General features: G+C 44.7%; 1 protein-coding gene across 3 annotated transcripts in view; it reads left to right on the top strand.

Moving 5' to 3' along the window:
• The window catches only part of RGS12 (regulator of G protein signaling 12), a 146193-nt gene that overhangs the window by 105799 nt on the left and 21875 nt on the right, over positions 1-18519 (top strand). For all 3 annotated transcript variants that reach the window (XM_040419172.1, XM_040419173.1, XM_040419174.1), the window contains 11 exons: positions 1447-1616; positions 4031-4123; positions 4807-4950; positions 5402-5581; positions 7992-8151; positions 10459-10568; positions 12070-12258; positions 13438-13511; positions 14279-14405; positions 15805-15901; positions 17204-17262. In XM_040419172.1, coding sequence (XP_040275106.1) covers positions 1447-1616; positions 4031-4123; positions 4807-4950; positions 5402-5581; positions 7992-8151; positions 10459-10568; positions 12070-12258; positions 13438-13511; positions 14279-14405; positions 15805-15901; positions 17204-17262 — 1403 coding nt within the window. The remainder of the gene's footprint in view (positions 1-1446; positions 1617-4030; positions 4124-4806; positions 4951-5401; positions 5582-7991; positions 8152-10458; positions 10569-12069; positions 12259-13437; positions 13512-14278; positions 14406-15804; positions 15902-17203; positions 17263-18519) is intronic.

Raw genomic sequence — 18519 nt, 5'->3', positions numbered from 1 at the left:
CCGCACACAGAGCGCAGAGGGGGAGGCTTAATTATCCTGACAAGCTTCTAATCCGCAGCCTTGTGGGCTGTGTGAGGATTTGATTGCCTGCTGTCAGGATGGGGCGTCCCCTGTGTTGGATCACTGCGCAGCCAGCTTTATCTCAACAGCGCACTGTTATTTGCCGGGGCTGAGATAAATGTTCTGAATACATTACATATAGCTCTACTGGATGGGCACTGCGAGGTAGTGGTATATATACATATATTTGCTCAGAAAAGTCCTGGTGTGGAGAACATGTAGAGTAGAATCCGTACAGACCCTGAACCAGCAGGGAGTGCCGGGCAATTGGAGCTCAGAATTGTAAAGTCATCTGGAGACCAGACCTTTTTGTAATTTTTAGGTTTATATAAATTAAACTCAACTTTTTTATAAGGTTGTTATCTACTTTCTGGACTGAACCAGAAAGTTTGCCTATATTGCAGCTCGCCATTGTGCGGTCCTGCCACGCAGAACACTATTTGCACATGCCTAAAAACAAAGAATTTACAGGGTTATTTTACTGGCTGAAAGACGAACTAATCTTCTCCGAAATCAGGGTGTGATCACTTGCTGTGTAGGTAATGTGTATCATACCTTCTGTATTTACATTGTGTTCTATGTTTAATGGGGATAGCTCTGATTGATTGTAATAGGTTGTTTTTTAGTATTTATCATCTACCTTCTAGAACGGTGGAGTTCCTATATTCTGTCTGGTTCCATCAGTCCATAAACGGTGACTACAGTGGAAGCCCGCATTCTCTACCACTGCTTCATTCAGACTCCTTACTGCGGTCACGTGGGGGACCTGGAGATCTTGGTCCTTCCTAGCTGGAAACCTCATCGATCTAATACCTATCCCAGCATCGAAGTTTTTACTTACCCGGTTGCCAGTGGCCACTCTATTCAGAAATTATCAAAGAAAAAGAAAAACTCAATCTAGGGGGTTCTCAAGTGGAGGGAATTACTTGGTCCATGGGATCCTCATCTCTTGGCCAGAGTGGAGAGCAGTTAAAGGGGTTGGCCGAATGGTTGGTTACTACTAATGATGGTCTAGATTGTGAGAATGGGGATCCTGTACCCCTGTTTCAATGGACTAGTGGTCAAGCATGTGCTCTACTGCTTTATTCAAAGTCTACGGGACTGTTGATGTTGGACATAGATTCGCCGTTCTTGTGATTTGGTTGGGTTCCAACCTCCTGAATAGGTGATAAGTTGTCATTCAGGGAAGTCACATTATAGTGAAATTTACCCAGAACTTTCAACTATATTGAGTGCTATCTACTGGACTTTGACATGTTTGAAATCCTAGCCTGTAAATTACAACCTTATCTGGTGCAGTACTTCCATACCGTTGTCTATGTAGAGCTTCATTAAGGCGGACGACCTACATTGTACCTCATGGGTTCCTCTTGTGTTTTCTGCTAGAACTGAACAGCACTGATCTAAAAGGATGCATCAGCGAGAACAGCCTAAGCAGCAATGCCAGCCTGCCCAGCGTGCAGAGCTGCCGAAGACTTGGAGAGCGCCGGGTGGCCAGTTGGGCTGTGTCCTTTGAAAGGCTTCTCCAGGATCCAGTGGGGGTTCGATATTTCACGGTTAGTAAACTTCTATATATTATGGCTGAAGAGACTAACATTTTTGTAAGGGTTATATGGAAACTATCAGACTTGGCAGGAAGGTTTTTATAAGGTACCAGACACTGGCATCCAATTTTTTGGGAAGAAGGGTCATCAAAAAATGTTCATGAGCCGGCACTTATGCTCAGAGGAGAGTAAAGAGAAGCCGAGTCCAGGGCTTGGTGGGGCAAACTGGTGGAAAGGAACTGTTAAAAGCAGAATAATTGTCAAGTGCTCTTCAAGCCATGAGTGGAGCAGCTGCTGCTGAAGTGGCTTATTTGAAAAACCTAACAATCACTGTGCAGAAAAAAGAGTTTTACATGGAAATTACAATTTACATGGAAATTACATCGCTGTATCCAAAAACCATGAGGATAGAAAGCTGAAGATATAAAGGGGTTGTCTGGCTTAGAAGTAATGTTCAAATACCTTATCAAGGAATTCTGAGCTGAACCCGGACATACCTCCATTTTCACCCAGGCAGCCCCCCTGACTTGAGCATCGGAGCAGTTCATGCTCCGATGCTCTCCTTTGCCCTGCGCTAAATTGCGCAGGGCAAAGGCATTTTCAGGAGTTCTGGTGACGAACCAGGCTCTACATGGGGCTGCCAGGAATCCCGGTGATGTCACCAGCACTGATGGGCGGGCTTCAGCGCTGCCCTAGCCAGTAAAACTGCTAGGGCAGCGCTAAAGCACGCCCATCAGAGCCGGTGACGTCACCGAACACACTGCTGGGCGGACGCCTTCGCCCGGCCGTGTGTTATTGTAAACAAAAGAGCCCGTGCCCTGCGTGATCTAGTGCAGGGCAAGGGAGCGCATCGGAGCATGAGATGCTCCAATGCTGACATCAGGGTGAAATTATGGGTATGTCCGGGTTCAGCTCTGAACCCAGACAACCCCTTTTAAAGGGATTCTTCAGGAATGATTTAAAATGTCCACCATCAACTTGTCCTAGAATGTGAGCAGGACTGGTTGGCTCCACTTGCAGAGCTGCTTAGGGGACTGAGGTGGTGAGGCCTCACTATGCTCTGGCACTTGCATACACTACATACTGGTGAGCGTTCCTGTCGGGCTGCTCAGCCATGATGGTATTTCATATGCAGGACCTCATCATTACCATCTATTGTAGAGCAGTGTTGTGAGGCCCTCACCCCCTAGGCAGCTCTGCAAGTAGAGTTAAAAAGTTCTGCTCACCTTCTAGGACAGGTTGCAGGCACTTCTTTAATGTAGTGGAAGGTTCTACCATACAGGACCCTTGTCTCCCTATGGAAATTTCCAAAAAATAGCCAAGTGAGAACGCTCAGCTACCTTTGGAAGTCCTATAGAGGTGAATGGAAAAATGGCCATGCCTAGCGCTCTGCTATTTTCGGGAACTCCCACTGAAGTGAAGGGAGGGTCATCGCACCAATCTGACATTGGTGGCATATCGATAGAATATGTAACCAATGTCTCAGGATCATGATCAGTCTTAAAAATGCCTGATCAGTCAGAAAAATGCATTGAAATGCCGAATCCGTCTTTCCGGTGTCATATGGCAAAACTGGTCCGGCATTTACTTTTTTTTCACCTTTTTTTCGGATCCGGCATTCAGGCAAGTCTTCAGTTTTTTTTTGCCGGAGATAAAACTGTAGCATGCTATGGTTTTCTCTTTTGCCTGATCAGTTAAAATGACTGAACTAAAGACCTCCTGATGCATCCTCAACGGATTACTCTCCATTCAGAATGCATGGGGATAAAACTGATCAGTTCTTCTCCGGTATAGAGCCTCTAGGACGAAACTCTATGCCTGAAAAGAATAACGCTAGTGTGAAAGGGGGACGAACGATCATCGTTAATACGATCGTTCATCCCCTGTTCATATTGTTGGCAGCACATCCTCTCTTTACACAGGGATTCTCTGTCATACACCACCCCCTCATGCCCCGCCCTAGGCATAACACCTCTGCATCTCTTTTTTTCCTTGAAATATACTGCTCTGAACTGAAAAATGACGTTTAGAGGGTATGTATACTTTTTCAATAATTCTTTTATAGTTTCAGTGCATCTAAAAAATTAAAAAAATTAAGCACATGAACATTTGGTTGTGAATACCGTCCTGGGCAGACCTGTGTCTCCATGGTTACAGACTACAAATAAACCCTGTGTAGTCTGATCCTGCAGTCACGATCTGCTGTCTGACTGATGAGCTGCAGGGACACGGGAGATAAAACCTGAAGTAGTTAAGGTTTATCGCTCGTGTGCCTTTATTGGGTAGTGATGCTCCTGGATTTATTTTTGTCGTTCTCAGGTTTCATTGTGGATTTTGTCCCTTTTTGATATGTATATAATGGTATATAGTAGAGGTGATTGATGTGCGCACAGGTCTGATTGTAATCCAGGCTTTGTCCCCTGCAGGAATTTCTGAAGAAAGAATTCAGCGAGGAGAACATCTTGTTCTGGCAGTCCTGTGAATATTTTAGTCGCGTTCCAGCTCATGACAAAAATGAGGTAGATTGCTGACGTGACCATTGGTATTTGTGCGTAACTGTACTTGAATGTTATGACCGAGCTTTGAGAATACTGGAACCAAAAATGAGTAGACTAAATTCAGGAAAAAAAAAACGGAGCTGTTTCCTCGTATTAAATATAATGCGTTGAAATCCTCCGTTAATGTAAAAATGAAAATCAGACACCATAATGATGATAATATCTTTCTAAGAAAGCTAGAACCAGCCCTGTACATCACATGGATCCAGAGATCTCCCCATTCATTGCTCCAATTCCTCTGCTAGATTATCTTCAGCCTGGCACCTCAGGCGGCGTGTCCTTTCTGCTGCAGCTCTCTCCCTGTAACTGCCACAGCGTCTAACAGAACATATGACTGGAGGCAGTTGAAGATTCGAAACTGAGCACGCTCGACCAGCTCAGTGAGACGGACAAAAAAAATAACTAAAAGAACAAACAGCAGGTGGCGCTATACAGATGCATTTTATTGAATAACTCAGTGGCTATGCAAAATTTTTAATTTCATGAAATTAGAAAAGTATTCAGATCCAGGGGCTGGTTTTGAAAAATGTAGAATATGTTTGGTGACGCAACCCCTTTTAAACTGTGAGGCACATTTAATCTAATGCCTCGGGTCTCGCTTTGGCTGCCATGTTAACTATTAAGTCGTCTTTATTTTATTGCAGCTGACGTACAGAGCTCGGGAGATATTTAATAAGTTCTTAAGCAGCAAAGCAACCACACCAGTAAACATTGACAGCCAGGCACAACTGGCGGACGACATACTGAATGCTCCGCACCCCGATATGTTTAAAGAACAGCAGCTCCAGGTAGGTCCAGATCAGTATTACCCATGTAGATATATACAATGTCCCTCTTTGTCGCCCCCCCCCTGCTGTTTAATGCACATCGTATGACCCGCTGAAAGAAGCGAGTGAAGGCAACTGACAACTACTCTAAACACATTTCTGGCTCACAAAAATAGTTGTCACTTTTTCAAGCTTCTTAAACCGTTGGCCTAGCAGAGTGGGGATAACCTTATCTGAACTGCTTGGATACTGCCCCCTACTGCCAACTTAATTTTTTACAATCATTTCCTTCATTTATCAATTTGTCTCCTTCACTAAAATGCTGTTGCTTTTCATCACAACAAGCTAATTCTGACAGAAAAATTGGAATACTTGATATTGTCATTTTTATATTTCTGGATGTTGACTTGGTTGAAAATTACATTTTTATTTTATTTGTATTTTATTTTTATTTTTTTCCATTGATTTTCAGATTTTTAACCTCATGAAATTTGACAGCTACACCCGGTTCCTGAAGTCTCACCTGTACCAAGAATGTATGCTCGCAGAAGTGGAGGGGAGATCCCTCCCAGACCCGCAAGAGATACCAAGCAGTCCCACCTCAAAACACAGCATTAGCTCTGACCGCTCCAATATTTCTACTCCTAAGAAGGTGTCGGCATATTATATTTCTTGTTTATTTTTTATTTATTAATTACTCAACTTTCCTACTGACTCTGTAGAGCTGTGCTCTGGCAGCAGGAACAGTACAGCACTGCTTTGTCCAAGCACTGCTCTGGCAGCAGGAACAGTACAGCACTGCTTTGTCCAAGCACTGCTCTGGCAGCAGGAACAGTACAGCACTGCTTTGTCCAAGCACTGCTCTGGCAGCAGGAACAGTACAGCACTGCTTTGTCCAAGCACAGCTCAGGCAGCAGGAACAGTACAGCACTGCTTTGTCCAAGCACAGCTCAGGCAGCAGGAACAGTACAGCACTGCTTTGTCCAAGCACAGCTCAGGCAGCAGGAACAGTACAGCACTGCTTTGTCCAAGCACAGCTCAGGCAGCAGGAACAGTACAGCACTGCTTTGTCCAAGCACAGCTCAGGCAGCAGGAACAGTACAGCACTGCTTTGTCCAAGCACAGCTCAGGCAGCAGGAACAGTACAGCACTGCTTTGTCCAAGCACAGCTCAGGCAGCAGGAACAGTACAGCACTGCTTTGTCCAAGCACAGTTCAGGCAGCAGCAACAGTACAGCACTGCTTTGTCCAAGCACAGTTCAGGCAGCAGCAACAGTACAGCACTGCTTTGTCCAAGCACAGCTCAGGCAGCAGCGCCAGTGCAGGGAGAGCTGCTACCAATCTGCAGCAACTAGCGGCTTCTCCCTGCGCAGATAAGGTACATTTTCAGGGCACATAAATTGTCTGTATATACTGTATGTATGAGATTTTTTTTTTATTTTTTTATTTTTTTTACTGATGACCTATCCTCTGGAGTCAGTGGTCAGTGACGTCACGTTCATCGATCACGTGGCCTAGGGGCAGCTCGGCCCCATTCAACTTGCAGCAGTACCAAACATTGCCACTATACAATGTACGGCACTGTGCTTGGTGAGCAGGGAGAAGGCCACATCACAAGAGCGCCGGTGACTTCTCAAACAGCTGATTGGCTGGGGTCCTGGTTGTTGGACGCCCTCTGATCTGATACTGATGACATATCCTGACATATCCAGCTCTATGTGGACGAGCGATCACAATAGCCATCCCTCATCCTCATACTGTGGAGGTGAGGTGGAGCAACCGACTGTTGGGAAGGAGCGCTTCCTTCCTGACCATCCAGCTTTAGCTGCTATGTCCCTGTCTCCTTTATTCCTGGTGGTTGATTCCTGTAGTTCTTGAGCTCAAACCCATTGCCACTCCATTAATTATAACCACTAATTAATTAATAACCACTAATACGCCTTTTTACTGACGTAAACAATGGGGGTTTTAGCTAAACTGCTTGCTTTAATCAATCATTACATGTTCCCAAAAGGGTGCATTAAAAACTATAACTTGTCCTGCAAAAAAAAACAAAAAAACTCATACAAGTACATTGATCAAAAAACAAAAAAGTTCTTGGAATGCAATTTTTTTTTTTTTTTTTTTTTTTAAATGCGTGTGGTCACTAAGGGGTTAAAAAATGTATCAAATAATAATCTAAAATGTAACAAGATAACACTTTTGTTGCAAAATTATATGAATTTGGAACCAATAGGGGAATAGTAAACACTGAAGGGACCAAATTATGTACATACTATAGTTATCTACAGTACAGGCGACGTCCTACTGAAAGGGTGTCCTCTTGGGGACCCCTTTTTATGTATGGATGTTCTCAATTATCATCGCTTATAGATAAGTCTAGATAACTTTTCTTTTACTTCTCGATCTGCATTTTTTACGGCTCACCTGTGGACCCGTTCATTTCTATGGGGCCACACGTGGATGTCATCCGTGTGCTGTCTGCCTCCATGTGACCGTTCTGCGTGCCCTATTCCTGTCCGTTTTTGCAGACCAAAACAGGCGTTCCTACAAAGAAGCCTGTGGCCGTTTTCCGTATTTTGTGGATCCGAAGTTTGCGGACTACAAAATGCATACGGTCGTGTGACTGAGCCCTAAGGATATAGATCTTTCCTGAAGAATGATCAGAATCTCCCATCCTGTTTGAATGTAATTTTATGCTTCGAGTGATGGAAAAAAAGACACCATCTGAGTTTGTGATGTCCCCTATTTCATGGCCACAGTCCCAGTAGGATTCATGGTTGGATTCTGCATGTATCTCCAGCGCGGTGATCGTCTAGTGGATAGATGCACTTGGCTGTGGCCTTTTTTGCTATGTCCGGCCTGGTGTCCTCTTTGACGGCCATCTATCTCCAGATAGGGATGTGCTCTATAAATGGTCTTCAGCGAAGTGTCCATGGCACCAGATGAGCAGAATGTCACCATTGCCCTCAACTAGTGGAACAAGTTAAAAATATCCATTGAAGCCAACGCTTTTGTTTAGTGAAGTATTTGGCCTGACCCGTCTTTCCTGTCCACACTCAGCAATCCAGCAAGAAAACCAAGTCGGGGAGGTCTCTGAATGACGAGTCTGGAGGGGAGGAAGAGAACGAGAAGAAGAAGAAAGGAACCTTCTTTTCTTGGTCAAGGAGTAAAAGCATTGGGAAGTCGCAGAAAAAGAGAGAGAACGGAGAGATCCCTAATGGTAACTACGTTATGTTGCTGTGACCTGCCGACAAAGGCATGGCCACTGTATAATATTGGGCCGAGTGGATTAAAGGGGACCCCGAATGTGTCCATTTTAATAAATGCTTGAATTCCCCATATGATAAATGTTCTGGAGCAAAGAACTTGAGTTGTGCTGTTCCTTTGTTATCCCTCATGGAATTGTATGAATAACTGACTGGGCCTTATTGTTGCTTTTGCCAGTGGGGTTTGTCCTTTACAGACTAGGCATCCGACTGTGGACTGCCCTACTGACAACAGGAATAGAAGCAGCTAGTTGTCAATCTAGTTGTACGTTTCCAAGGGGAATAAAAGAGGAATGGCTCTATACAGACTTCTTAGAAAAAATGATCCAGCATTGTTTAATGGAGAATTCAAGCTTAAAAATAGGGTTTCCTACTATTGTCAGTGCTCTTGAGTAGATGATTTGTAGCACTTACCGAAAAACTGTGACCTCCCCATCCAGCCGTTTTGTATAGACGCACAGCTGTGGTTCACCGGATTAAAACACAGTTTTTCATGAGTTCATCCGAGGCTCCGTTCCAGAGTTATAATACTTTTTTCTAAATATGCAAATTAGGCCTTTGGTGCAATGAGGACATCACCATTGCTCTTGTTGTACCCGATTGCTCCTTTCTGTGGCCAGCCCCTCCCTTCTCTGCTTTGCCACTGCCTGGACCTGTCAATCAAAGCAGCCAGAGAGGGGCAAGCCATAGAAAGGAACAGAGCTTGGGTACAACAAGAGCAATGGTGACACCCTCATTGCACCAAATTCCTAATTTGCATATTAAGAAAAAAGTATTGTAACTCTGGAACGGAGCCTCGGGTCAACAAATGAGAAATAGTGTTTTAATCCGGTGAACCACAGCTATGTGTCTATACAAACGGCTGGATAGGGAGGTCGCTGCAGACAGATTCCCTTGAATAGACAGTGAATGTGGCAGCTCATTCTCCCTCTCTCCAAGCAGGAAGTCCAAGCATGATCTGATACATTAAACCAATCAACTGTAGCCCCTTAAAGGGCATCTGTCAGCAGTTTTGTACCTATGACACTGGCTGACCTGTTACATGTGCGCTTGGCAGCTGAAGGCATCTGTGTTGGTCCCATGTTCATATGTGCCCGCACTGCTGAGAAAAATGTTTTAACATATGCAGATGAGCCTCTAGGAGCAACGGGGGCGTTACCATTACACCTAGAGGCTCTGCAGGCTGTTCTGTGCAACTGCCGCACCCTCTGCACTTTGACTTTAGAAGTCTGGATCAGTCGTCCTCATGTTTACACTGCCTGATCCTGTCCATTTAAAGTGGAGAGGGTGCGGCAGTTGTAGAGAGAGAGTAGAACGTCTAGGAGCAAAGGCAATGCCCCCGTTGCTCCTAGAGGCTCATTTGCATATAATAAAACACAATTTTTCTCAGTAATGCGAGCACATTATAAACATGAAACCACCACAGATGACTTCAGCTGCCAAGCGCACATGTAACAGGTCAGCCGGTGTTGTAGGTACAAATCTGCCGACAGATGCCCTTTAAGGGGCTACAGTTGATTGGTTTAATGTATCAGATCGTGCATGGACTTCCTGCTTGGAGAGAGGGAGAATGAGCTGCTACATTCACTGTCTAGTCAAACATAACATTTCCAGAGATTATACACAAAAATATATAAAAAAATATAAATAACGCTAAGCTTTCCCGCGGCTCCCGAGTATTTTTTAAACACTTGTCACCAATGTGTTGTCATTGGATATAATTGGACCCAGTGATCTGCAGATCTGGGTAACAATGACTCAATCATAAAGCAAAGATAGATAAGAGAGTCCTAAAACAATATATTATGTATGTGAGGACATGTGCGGTCTTGAAAACGTAACCCTCCCGCTTCGAGGCTTTGCTTTTACTTTAGAGAGTGTCCAGCATAAGGCCTAATGCACACGACCGTATGTATTTTGCTGTCCGCAAAAAATACGGCTGAAGACCGTGTGCATTCCGTATTTTGCAGAACGGAACAGCTGGCCCCTAATAAAACCGTCCTATCCTTGTCCATAATGCGGACAATAATAGGACATACGGAAACGGAATGCACACGGAGTAACTTCCTTTTTTTTGTGGAACCATTGAAGTGAATAGTTCCGCATACAGTCCGCAAAAAAAAACTGACTCTGAAAGAAAATACGTTCATGTGCATGAGCCCTAAGGCAGAGCTGCTGTTCTTTGGGAGGGGGGGGGGGGATGCTTTTCCGGTTACCTCTCAGCTCACTTTTTTTTTCTTCCTTAACTTTTTTCCTGGCAGAATCCTCTATCAACGGGGCTCCCAGCAGGAGGAGAGAGTCGCAAGGTTCTGTATCCTCTTCGGCAAGTCTTGAGATGATTAATTGTGGCAGTAATGGCAATGTACTCGAGGTAAGGATCACATTAGTTGTAATTGTTTTACAAGACAGAAATTCTTATCGCTCCTCCTGACATCAGGCTCTGCCTTTATAACCTTGCAGTACGGATTATGCACATTTTAACAAACGACTGGTGTACATGTCCCCTCGGGAGACTTGTAGGCTGGTTTCATTCAGGGAGAACTGGGATTTGAATTCATCCTATCCGTCCACTAAGGTGGCTATATTCTGATGAGAATTGCTTGGCCTTCCGCTGATTTACTCAGTACCATACTTTATTATTTTTGGATCTAGTTGTAGCCAGACATTGCTGGTTTGATTGTGATCGTCCTTTGTCCTATTCTAAATAATAATGATTTGCATAAACTTTATGTAGAAAAAAATCCAGAGGTAGTGGAGATAGTACTCTTTACATGGTCTTTCTGGTCTTTCACCGGCATTCTCCCTCCTCAAATAATGACGCACGTACTTTTTAGAGGTCACTTCCTCCCACAAGATCAACACACTCATCCCCTGCTGCTGCCGTCATCCACATTTTCTAATTGGCTACAGGGTGTTCTATCCCCACCCATTATATGACATCCTACCATCCTCTCCTCGCAAACCTAGTCACATAATTGAACAGGTCACTGCCTCTCACAAGATCAGCACACTCATCCCCTGCTGCTGCCATCGTCCACATCTTCTGATTGGCTATAGGTTATTTTAGCCCCTCCCACTGCATTCCACTGTTTCTTGCCATTCTGTCCTCAGAAACCCAATCAAATGAGTAGACGGGTCGCTGCCTCTCTCGAGATCGGCACACTCCTCCACCGCTGCTGCTGCCACCACCATCATCCACATCTAATTGGCTGCAGAGTGTTCTATTCCCACCCACCAAATGTCCAAGTCTCTTGCCATCCTAGCGAACCTAATCAAATGAGTAGACAGGTCACTGCCTGTCACAAGATCAGCGCACTCCTCTCCTGCTGCTGGTGCCATCACCCACATCTTTTGATGGACTACAGGGTGCCCTATCCCTGCTCACTAAATGTCACTGTGTCATGCCATCCTGTCCACACAAGCCCAGTCACATGAGTGGAACAGTCACTGTCTCTCATAAAATCAGCACACTCCTCTCCTTCTGCTGCCATCTCCCACATCTTCTGATTAGCTTTAAGGTGATCTCTCTCTGGCCATTTTATAAAACTACACCCTGTCACATTAGTCCCTAAAGTCACCGGCACTGATATTCCTATGTCTTGTGAGAATGTCATCAAAGTCATTGGTCTGTTCTCAATGTCAAGCTTTTTTTTTTTTTTTTTTTTTTACATTTTCTGGCCATTTTTCTATACATTTTTAGCACAATTATTTTCTTCGTATGTATTTGACCGTTACGGAACATTATTCATTTTTACGTGTTGCACGCTACGTAGGTAACCTCACCGGAGCTAGTAAATGAGCCATGTTGTCTGAATCCGCGGTTCTGCTGTCCGCTCCTTTTATTACCTGTCACTTTCCTCTCTCTTCCAAAGTTTGAATCGTCAAGAGTGTCTTCTTCCGAGAAACCCCCCAAGCACTGCTACATCACCATGCCGGACGGCTCCTCCTGTGCCATGGCTGTGAAAAGCGGCTTCTCCATTAAAGAGATCCTGAGCGGCCTCTGCGAGAAACACGGCTTTAACATTGCTGCGGTGGATCTCTTCTTAGTCGGGGGCAGCAAGGTATTGTACCTCTGAGTGAGCAGATGATGGGGTATTCTAGGCTTATGGTTAGTCCAATACAATTCCTTTCATCTGGAATTAAAGGTTCCAGTTAGGTAGTGGATTATCAGAGATTAGTAAATGCTGGTGTTTAATATGTATAATTACTAAGGTGGACGCACATGCTCAGTTCTAAAAAAGGATGACGCATCATTTATTTTTTTTTCTTTGCTGATCCATTGTAACAATGCCTGTCCTTGTCCGCAAAATAGATAAGAATAGGACCTGTTCTATTATTATTTTTTTTTTTTTGGGGGGGGGGGGGGGGAACAGACGTGCGGACATACAGACAAGGAATGCAAATGGAGTCATTTACGTTTTTTTCAAGCCCCATTAAAATGGTTCCGCATACAGACCTGTAAACGGACCTGGAAGAAAAATACTTTGTATGCATGAGCCCTTAGAAAGAGATGGTCATGTGCTATATGATGGCAGGTTGGGCCTGCTTTGCTCTAATGCAGGCATCCTCAAACTGCGGCCCTCCAGCTGTTGCAAAACTACAACTCACAGCATGCCCGAACAGCCTACAGGTATCAGCCTACAGCAGGGCATTGTGGGAGTTGTAGTTTTACAACAGCTGGAGGGCCGCAGTTTGAAGATGCCTGCTCTAATGTGTATGGGCACCTCTAGCAACCCCCCCCCCCTTTTCGGCGGACAGCCCAATCTAAAGTGGCCAGTTTAAGGTTGGGGTACGTTCACACGACTATGCAAGAAGAAAAAGAAACTGCCGTTAAAAATGGCAAAACGGTCCAAAACGGATGCCCTTCAGAAAAACGTCTATTGAAAATGTCCTTTTTGAATTGTATGGGGGCAGAAAACGGATATGTCCTATTTTCTAGCGTCCATTATTCACGGCCCGTAAAAAAAAGTAAGTGTGAATAGAGCCAAACACTGCAACGGTTCTGTAACGTCGCGCTCGTGTAAGAGTGCGCTTAGAGGGGGATAAAATGTATGGATATAGATAAATTATAGCCGTTTCTAAACCGTGGCCTTAGTTTTCCCCCCCTGTGCGCCCATTCTGTACAGCAGGGAAGGAGTTAATATTCTTGGCTCCCGCTGCAGCCTGCGCTTTGTGCCTGCCCTCCGCCATGTGTAATTTATTGTATGTTTCTGTTTATTTGATCTCCTGGTGTAATGAAGCCTCTCGTTCTGAGCCAAGACAGCGGCATCCTGGAGTCCCGGGATCTAAGAATAGAGAAACGGACTTTATTTCGGTAGGAACAACAAAACGACTCTAACAAATGTAAATCTGGGCCGCGGAGAAGTTTTTCCACTCGGACCCTCCCGGCAGCAGCGCTTTCCTCTGCCATTTTTCTAATAGATGTATACTTAAGATCCTGAATGTCTGTGGTCTTCAGCTTCCAGACTAGCAATCTCCTTGGGATTACGGCTACAATGTATCATTCACAGTGTGCGTGTGTGTATGGGATCCTGTAAGGAGCAGTAACACATAATAAAATGTAGAAAAACATCAAATTGTTAGCGTCCATTCAGACGTCCGCTAGCGTTTTGCGGATCCGCACACGGCCGGCACCCCAATAGAAATGCCTTTTCTTGTCCGTGTCTGCAGACAAGAATAGGACATGCTCTATTTTTTTGGCGGGGCCGCGGAACGGAAGTACGGAGGCGTACAGCACACTGTGTGCTGTCCGCACTTTTGTTCCATGGGCCCGCACCGTTCCGCAAAATTGTGGTACGGATCCAGACCCATTCATATGGACGTGTGAATGGACCCTTAGTCTCCTTTTTAAAAACTTTTTTTTTTTTTTTGTTATACATTTTCTTTATACTATTGACTGGGAGATATGTCACTGTGCCTATAGGGGGTCATCTATCTTTCCACCGTACAGAATGACCCACGTGTTTGTATGCCATCTTCTCCTATTTACATGTGTGTCAGTCTTACCTGACACTCTGGAATTATCTTCATGAAGCTCAGAATCGTGCTGAGAGTAAAATTTTTCTTCTTTTTTCTTTTTAGTTTGGATCTTGTACCAATTAACAGATCCGTGGGGCTGAAAGCCAAACCAACAAAGCCTGTAACCGAGGTCCTGCGTCCAGTTGTGGCGAAATATGGGCTGAATCTTGGCGAGCTGGTGGCGAGGCTTGTAAGTGCTGCGTTCAGTCGTCCTAGTGCTAGCTATGGTTTCACAAGGCAGTATTTCTTTTAATAACTTTTTTAATATTTTTGTAATTCTATTTTAACCAATTATCAACTTTTTGTATTTTGGAAGGGTAAAGACACTTTTTTTTTTTTTTTTTTATAAACCGGATTGGATTAAAGAGCACTCATCAGCAGGATCTACCTTATTAAACTGGTAAGGTTGATTCTGCTGATTTTAAAATGATACTTGTCTTCGAAAATTCTGTTTTGGTGTTCCCAAGAGAAAAGAAACCATTTATTCTTTGAGGCCTTCAGTGCACTGATGGACGTGGCCAGCACTGGAAAGCAGAGGTGCACTGAGGGGGGCCTAGGTCCTGCCCCTGGTTGCACTGAAGCCCCCCTTTGTTCCCGGGGAATGTCGCCAACCAATTTTAACAAGACTGGTATCATTTTATTCAACAGGATCAACCCTATCATGCCTGGTTTAATAGGGTTGATTCTGCTGGCACGTGCTCTTTTTTAAGGGGTATTGGCATCTCAACATTTGTGGTGTATGGTTAGGATATGCCACAAATGTCAGGACCTGCTCCAGTGTACAGAACAAGGGCCCCCCCGAAGTGAAGGAGAGCGCACCGCTCATGCGTGGCCACCCTCCATTCATAACTATGGCAGTTACAAAAATAGCTGAGCGCTTGCTCGGCTATTTCAGGCAGTCCCTTAGCGGGGACTGGGGAGGTGGTCACGCTTGCGTAGCTTGGTCTCTGTTAACCCCCGGTCACTCGACTTTTTTTGGAAGCCTTATAGCTTTGAATGGAGGATTGGATTCAATGCCAGGGAACGGCGATTACGCTCCCCCCCCCCCCCATTATTGTACTCCTCAGATGCCGCATTCATACATGATTGCGGCATCTTATATGCATAACACAGTGTAAAATCAAATAAAAATCATGCTTACCTGATCCATTTGCTCGGGACAGGCCGGCCACCGCCTTGAAGATCTGGCACGAAATCTCCTGAGGCCCGAAATGACGTCATCAGGATGGCCGGCGTGGTGACGTCATACGTCACTGCGCATGGGATTTCATGCGAGATCTTCATGCAAGATGGCGGTGGCCGGTCCGTTGCGAGCAAATGGATCAAGTATGTTAAAAAAATGAATGTATACTAATCAGCTATTCTTCTGCACCGTTCCAGCACTGCCTCCCTGGTCTCTGTTTACTTGGCTGCAGCAGTGACAGAGTTGTTAACCCCACGAAGGCCAATGATTACGTGGCGTGTAGGCTACATCACCGTTGCAACAACTTAGAAAATCCTTTTTAATCTACCCCCACCCAAACAAAAAATAATACATACATACATAAATAAAAATGGAGATAAGTGATACATTTTGCTGTTGCTTGTAGAGTGGGGAACAAGAGCCTTTAGACTTGGGTGTCCCTATTTCTACCTTGGATGGACAGAGGGTTGTGTTGGAAGAGAAGGAGAACTCCAGGACTAAGGGTAAGTCCCCCAAAATGTTATACATAAATGCACAGAATGAACAGATGAGGCAAAGCCGGCACATGTAAGTCTACTTTCCCACTGGCGTTTGGCTTTCCGTTTGTGAGATCCGTTCAGGGCTCTCACAGGGGGTCCAAAACGGATCAGTTTTGCCCTAATGCATTCAGAATGGAAAAGGATCCGCTCAGAATGCATCCGTTTAGTCTCCGTTCCGCTCTGGAGACGGACACCAAAACGCTGCCTGCAGCCTTTTGGTGTCCATCTGATGAAACTGAGCCAAACGGATCCGTCCTGGCCCACAATGTAAGTCAACTGGGACGGATCCGTTTTCACTGACACAATCTTGCACAATAGAAAACGGATCCGTCCTCTATTGACTTTCAATGGTGTTCATGACGGATCCGTCTTGGCTATGTTACAGATGATACAAACTGATCTGTTCTGAACGGATGCAGACGGTTGTATTATCTGAACGGATCCGTCCATGACTGATCCGCACAAAACGCGAGTGTGAAAGTAGCCTAAGACATACTTTATTATCTGTCAGGTTCTTAAAGGCTATAAAAACCTTCGGGAGCAAGTTTTTTTTTTTTTATGATTTGTATTTTACTCATTTTGGGGTAAAAATGTTTTTTTTTCCAATTGGTCTTTATTAAAATTTTTAAACATAGAGTAAAGTTTCAGCCCATCTGCAGACTGTCCCTTTCTGTTTTACACCGAGTCCTATGATGTTGCTGCTCGGACGGCTCGATCTGTAGCCCTTATCCCTGAACTCCTGACAGCTTAGAACACTCATTTAAGCCATGTTCTTATCAGTTTGACAAGCTTTTAAGCTATAATGAGTGAGTGTTTAGGAGCTGTCAGGAATTCAGAGATGAGGGCTACAGATCCGCCCGTCAGTACAGCAACATGATGAGACTTTGTACGAAACACAAAAGTGAAAGTCTGTAACTTTAAACATGTAGGACGTAAACTGCTGAAAATTTTCAATAAAGACCAACAAAAAAAAAGGTTTTTAGCCCAAAATGAGTCAAATGAAAAAGTCCCCAGAAGGTCTTCATGGCCTTTTAACATAATATTTATATAAATTTGGATGCAATTTGGCTGCTGTGTTTGGCTTTCTCTTCCGCTGGAGACCTTGCCGTGAAAATCTGATGCGTTAAGCCCACATTTCCACACCTCCGTGTCAGTTCTACACATTCTGCACTTTTTGGCCTCTGCTGTGAATAGTCGCTTTATGTTTTACGGCGATGAATTATGTTTTTGGTTAACGTTACGGACTGGATCGTTATTTCATTGCAGACAAGTCCAAGAACCCAATGATGAAATCGACTTCTGCAAACTCCAGGATTAATACTGTGGTAATTATGCCATTGATCTCAGTATTCACTTTATGCTTTTCTTTTTGCTAGTTTACATTTTAAGAATGTGTTCTTTACCTCTGCTACTGCTTTCCAGGCTATAAATCTACATGGTACTTTCAGTGACGATACAAGTGCATTGCTTTTCTTGCTTTGTACTGGTTTTGGAGCTACGTGTTGTTTTCTTCTCCATTCACACCATCAGCTAAACTCAGAATTCTGCTGGCTACCACCATGCAGTGGATTGTGGGAGTTCGGATGGGTTATAAACCATAGCTGTGGATCACCATTTATTGACTGACTGTCTTTCGGTAGATAACCAGCAGATTTTTGACAGCAGCTTTGGATGTGACTTGAGGAAAACCTCATGAAATTCGTATCTGTATAAATACATCAATCAAAATCGATACAAAGGGGGAGATTAATCACGATTGGCGCTTTCTGCACCTTTCTGGATATCCCCTGCGCTGCCGGAGGATGCGCCTAATTTATGATGAGGTTTGGCGCATCCTCCTGCAGTCCGTGCACCTGACCAGAAATCTACGACGGCTCTGAGCTGCCATAGATTTCTGGCCAGAAAACTGGCGTAAATGAAGCCAGAAAGATAAATTTGCCGCAGCTGGCCATGCCCCCTTGCCACACTCTCTTAAGAAAGTGTCGAACGCCGAAAAATTGCGCCTGAAAAGTAAAGGGAAGAACTCTGCCCCCCAAAATGTTTATTTTATGTAGGAAAGGCATACGTAGAACAGGGAGGAACCCCCTAACAGAATGGCTACCCCTTTTTAGGGTGTTGGGTTTGACAACCAGAACGGAGGAGCCTGGTCCTTGTTACCACCTTCCAAGACCTTTCCCACCAACGATGGCTTAATCCTGGTTGCGAACGCTGTAGGCTCTACGGAGAGGGATGAGGCCAACCTGGGTGGGGCCCACTGTCTATGGAGGCCCATACCAGCATTGGGTTCTAGATGTTCTCGCTAAGGAGGAAATTTATCATTCCCGTTACGCCTAAAAAGTGGCAACGTTACGCCTGAAAGGTGGCATTAAAAAGTCGCATCTCTTTTTGCCGCCAAGGGCGGGGAAGGAGCGTGGCTAGCCGCAGCGACAATTGTATCTTCATTTACGCCAGTTTTCTGGCCACGGCTGCTCTGAGCTGTCATAGATTTCTGGTCAGGCGCACGGACCGCCGGAGGATGCGCCTTATTTATGACCAGGTGTGCACCTCGTCCTCCCGCAGCGCAGGGGATATCCAGTCAGGTG

This window comes from Bufo bufo, chromosome 2 (genome assembly GCF_905171765.1).
Source record: "Bufo bufo chromosome 2, aBufBuf1.1, whole genome shotgun sequence".
Classification (NCBI taxonomy): Eukaryota; Metazoa; Chordata; class Amphibia; order Anura; family Bufonidae; genus Bufo; species Bufo bufo.
This window is presented reverse-complemented; position numbering and strand designations above follow the sequence as displayed.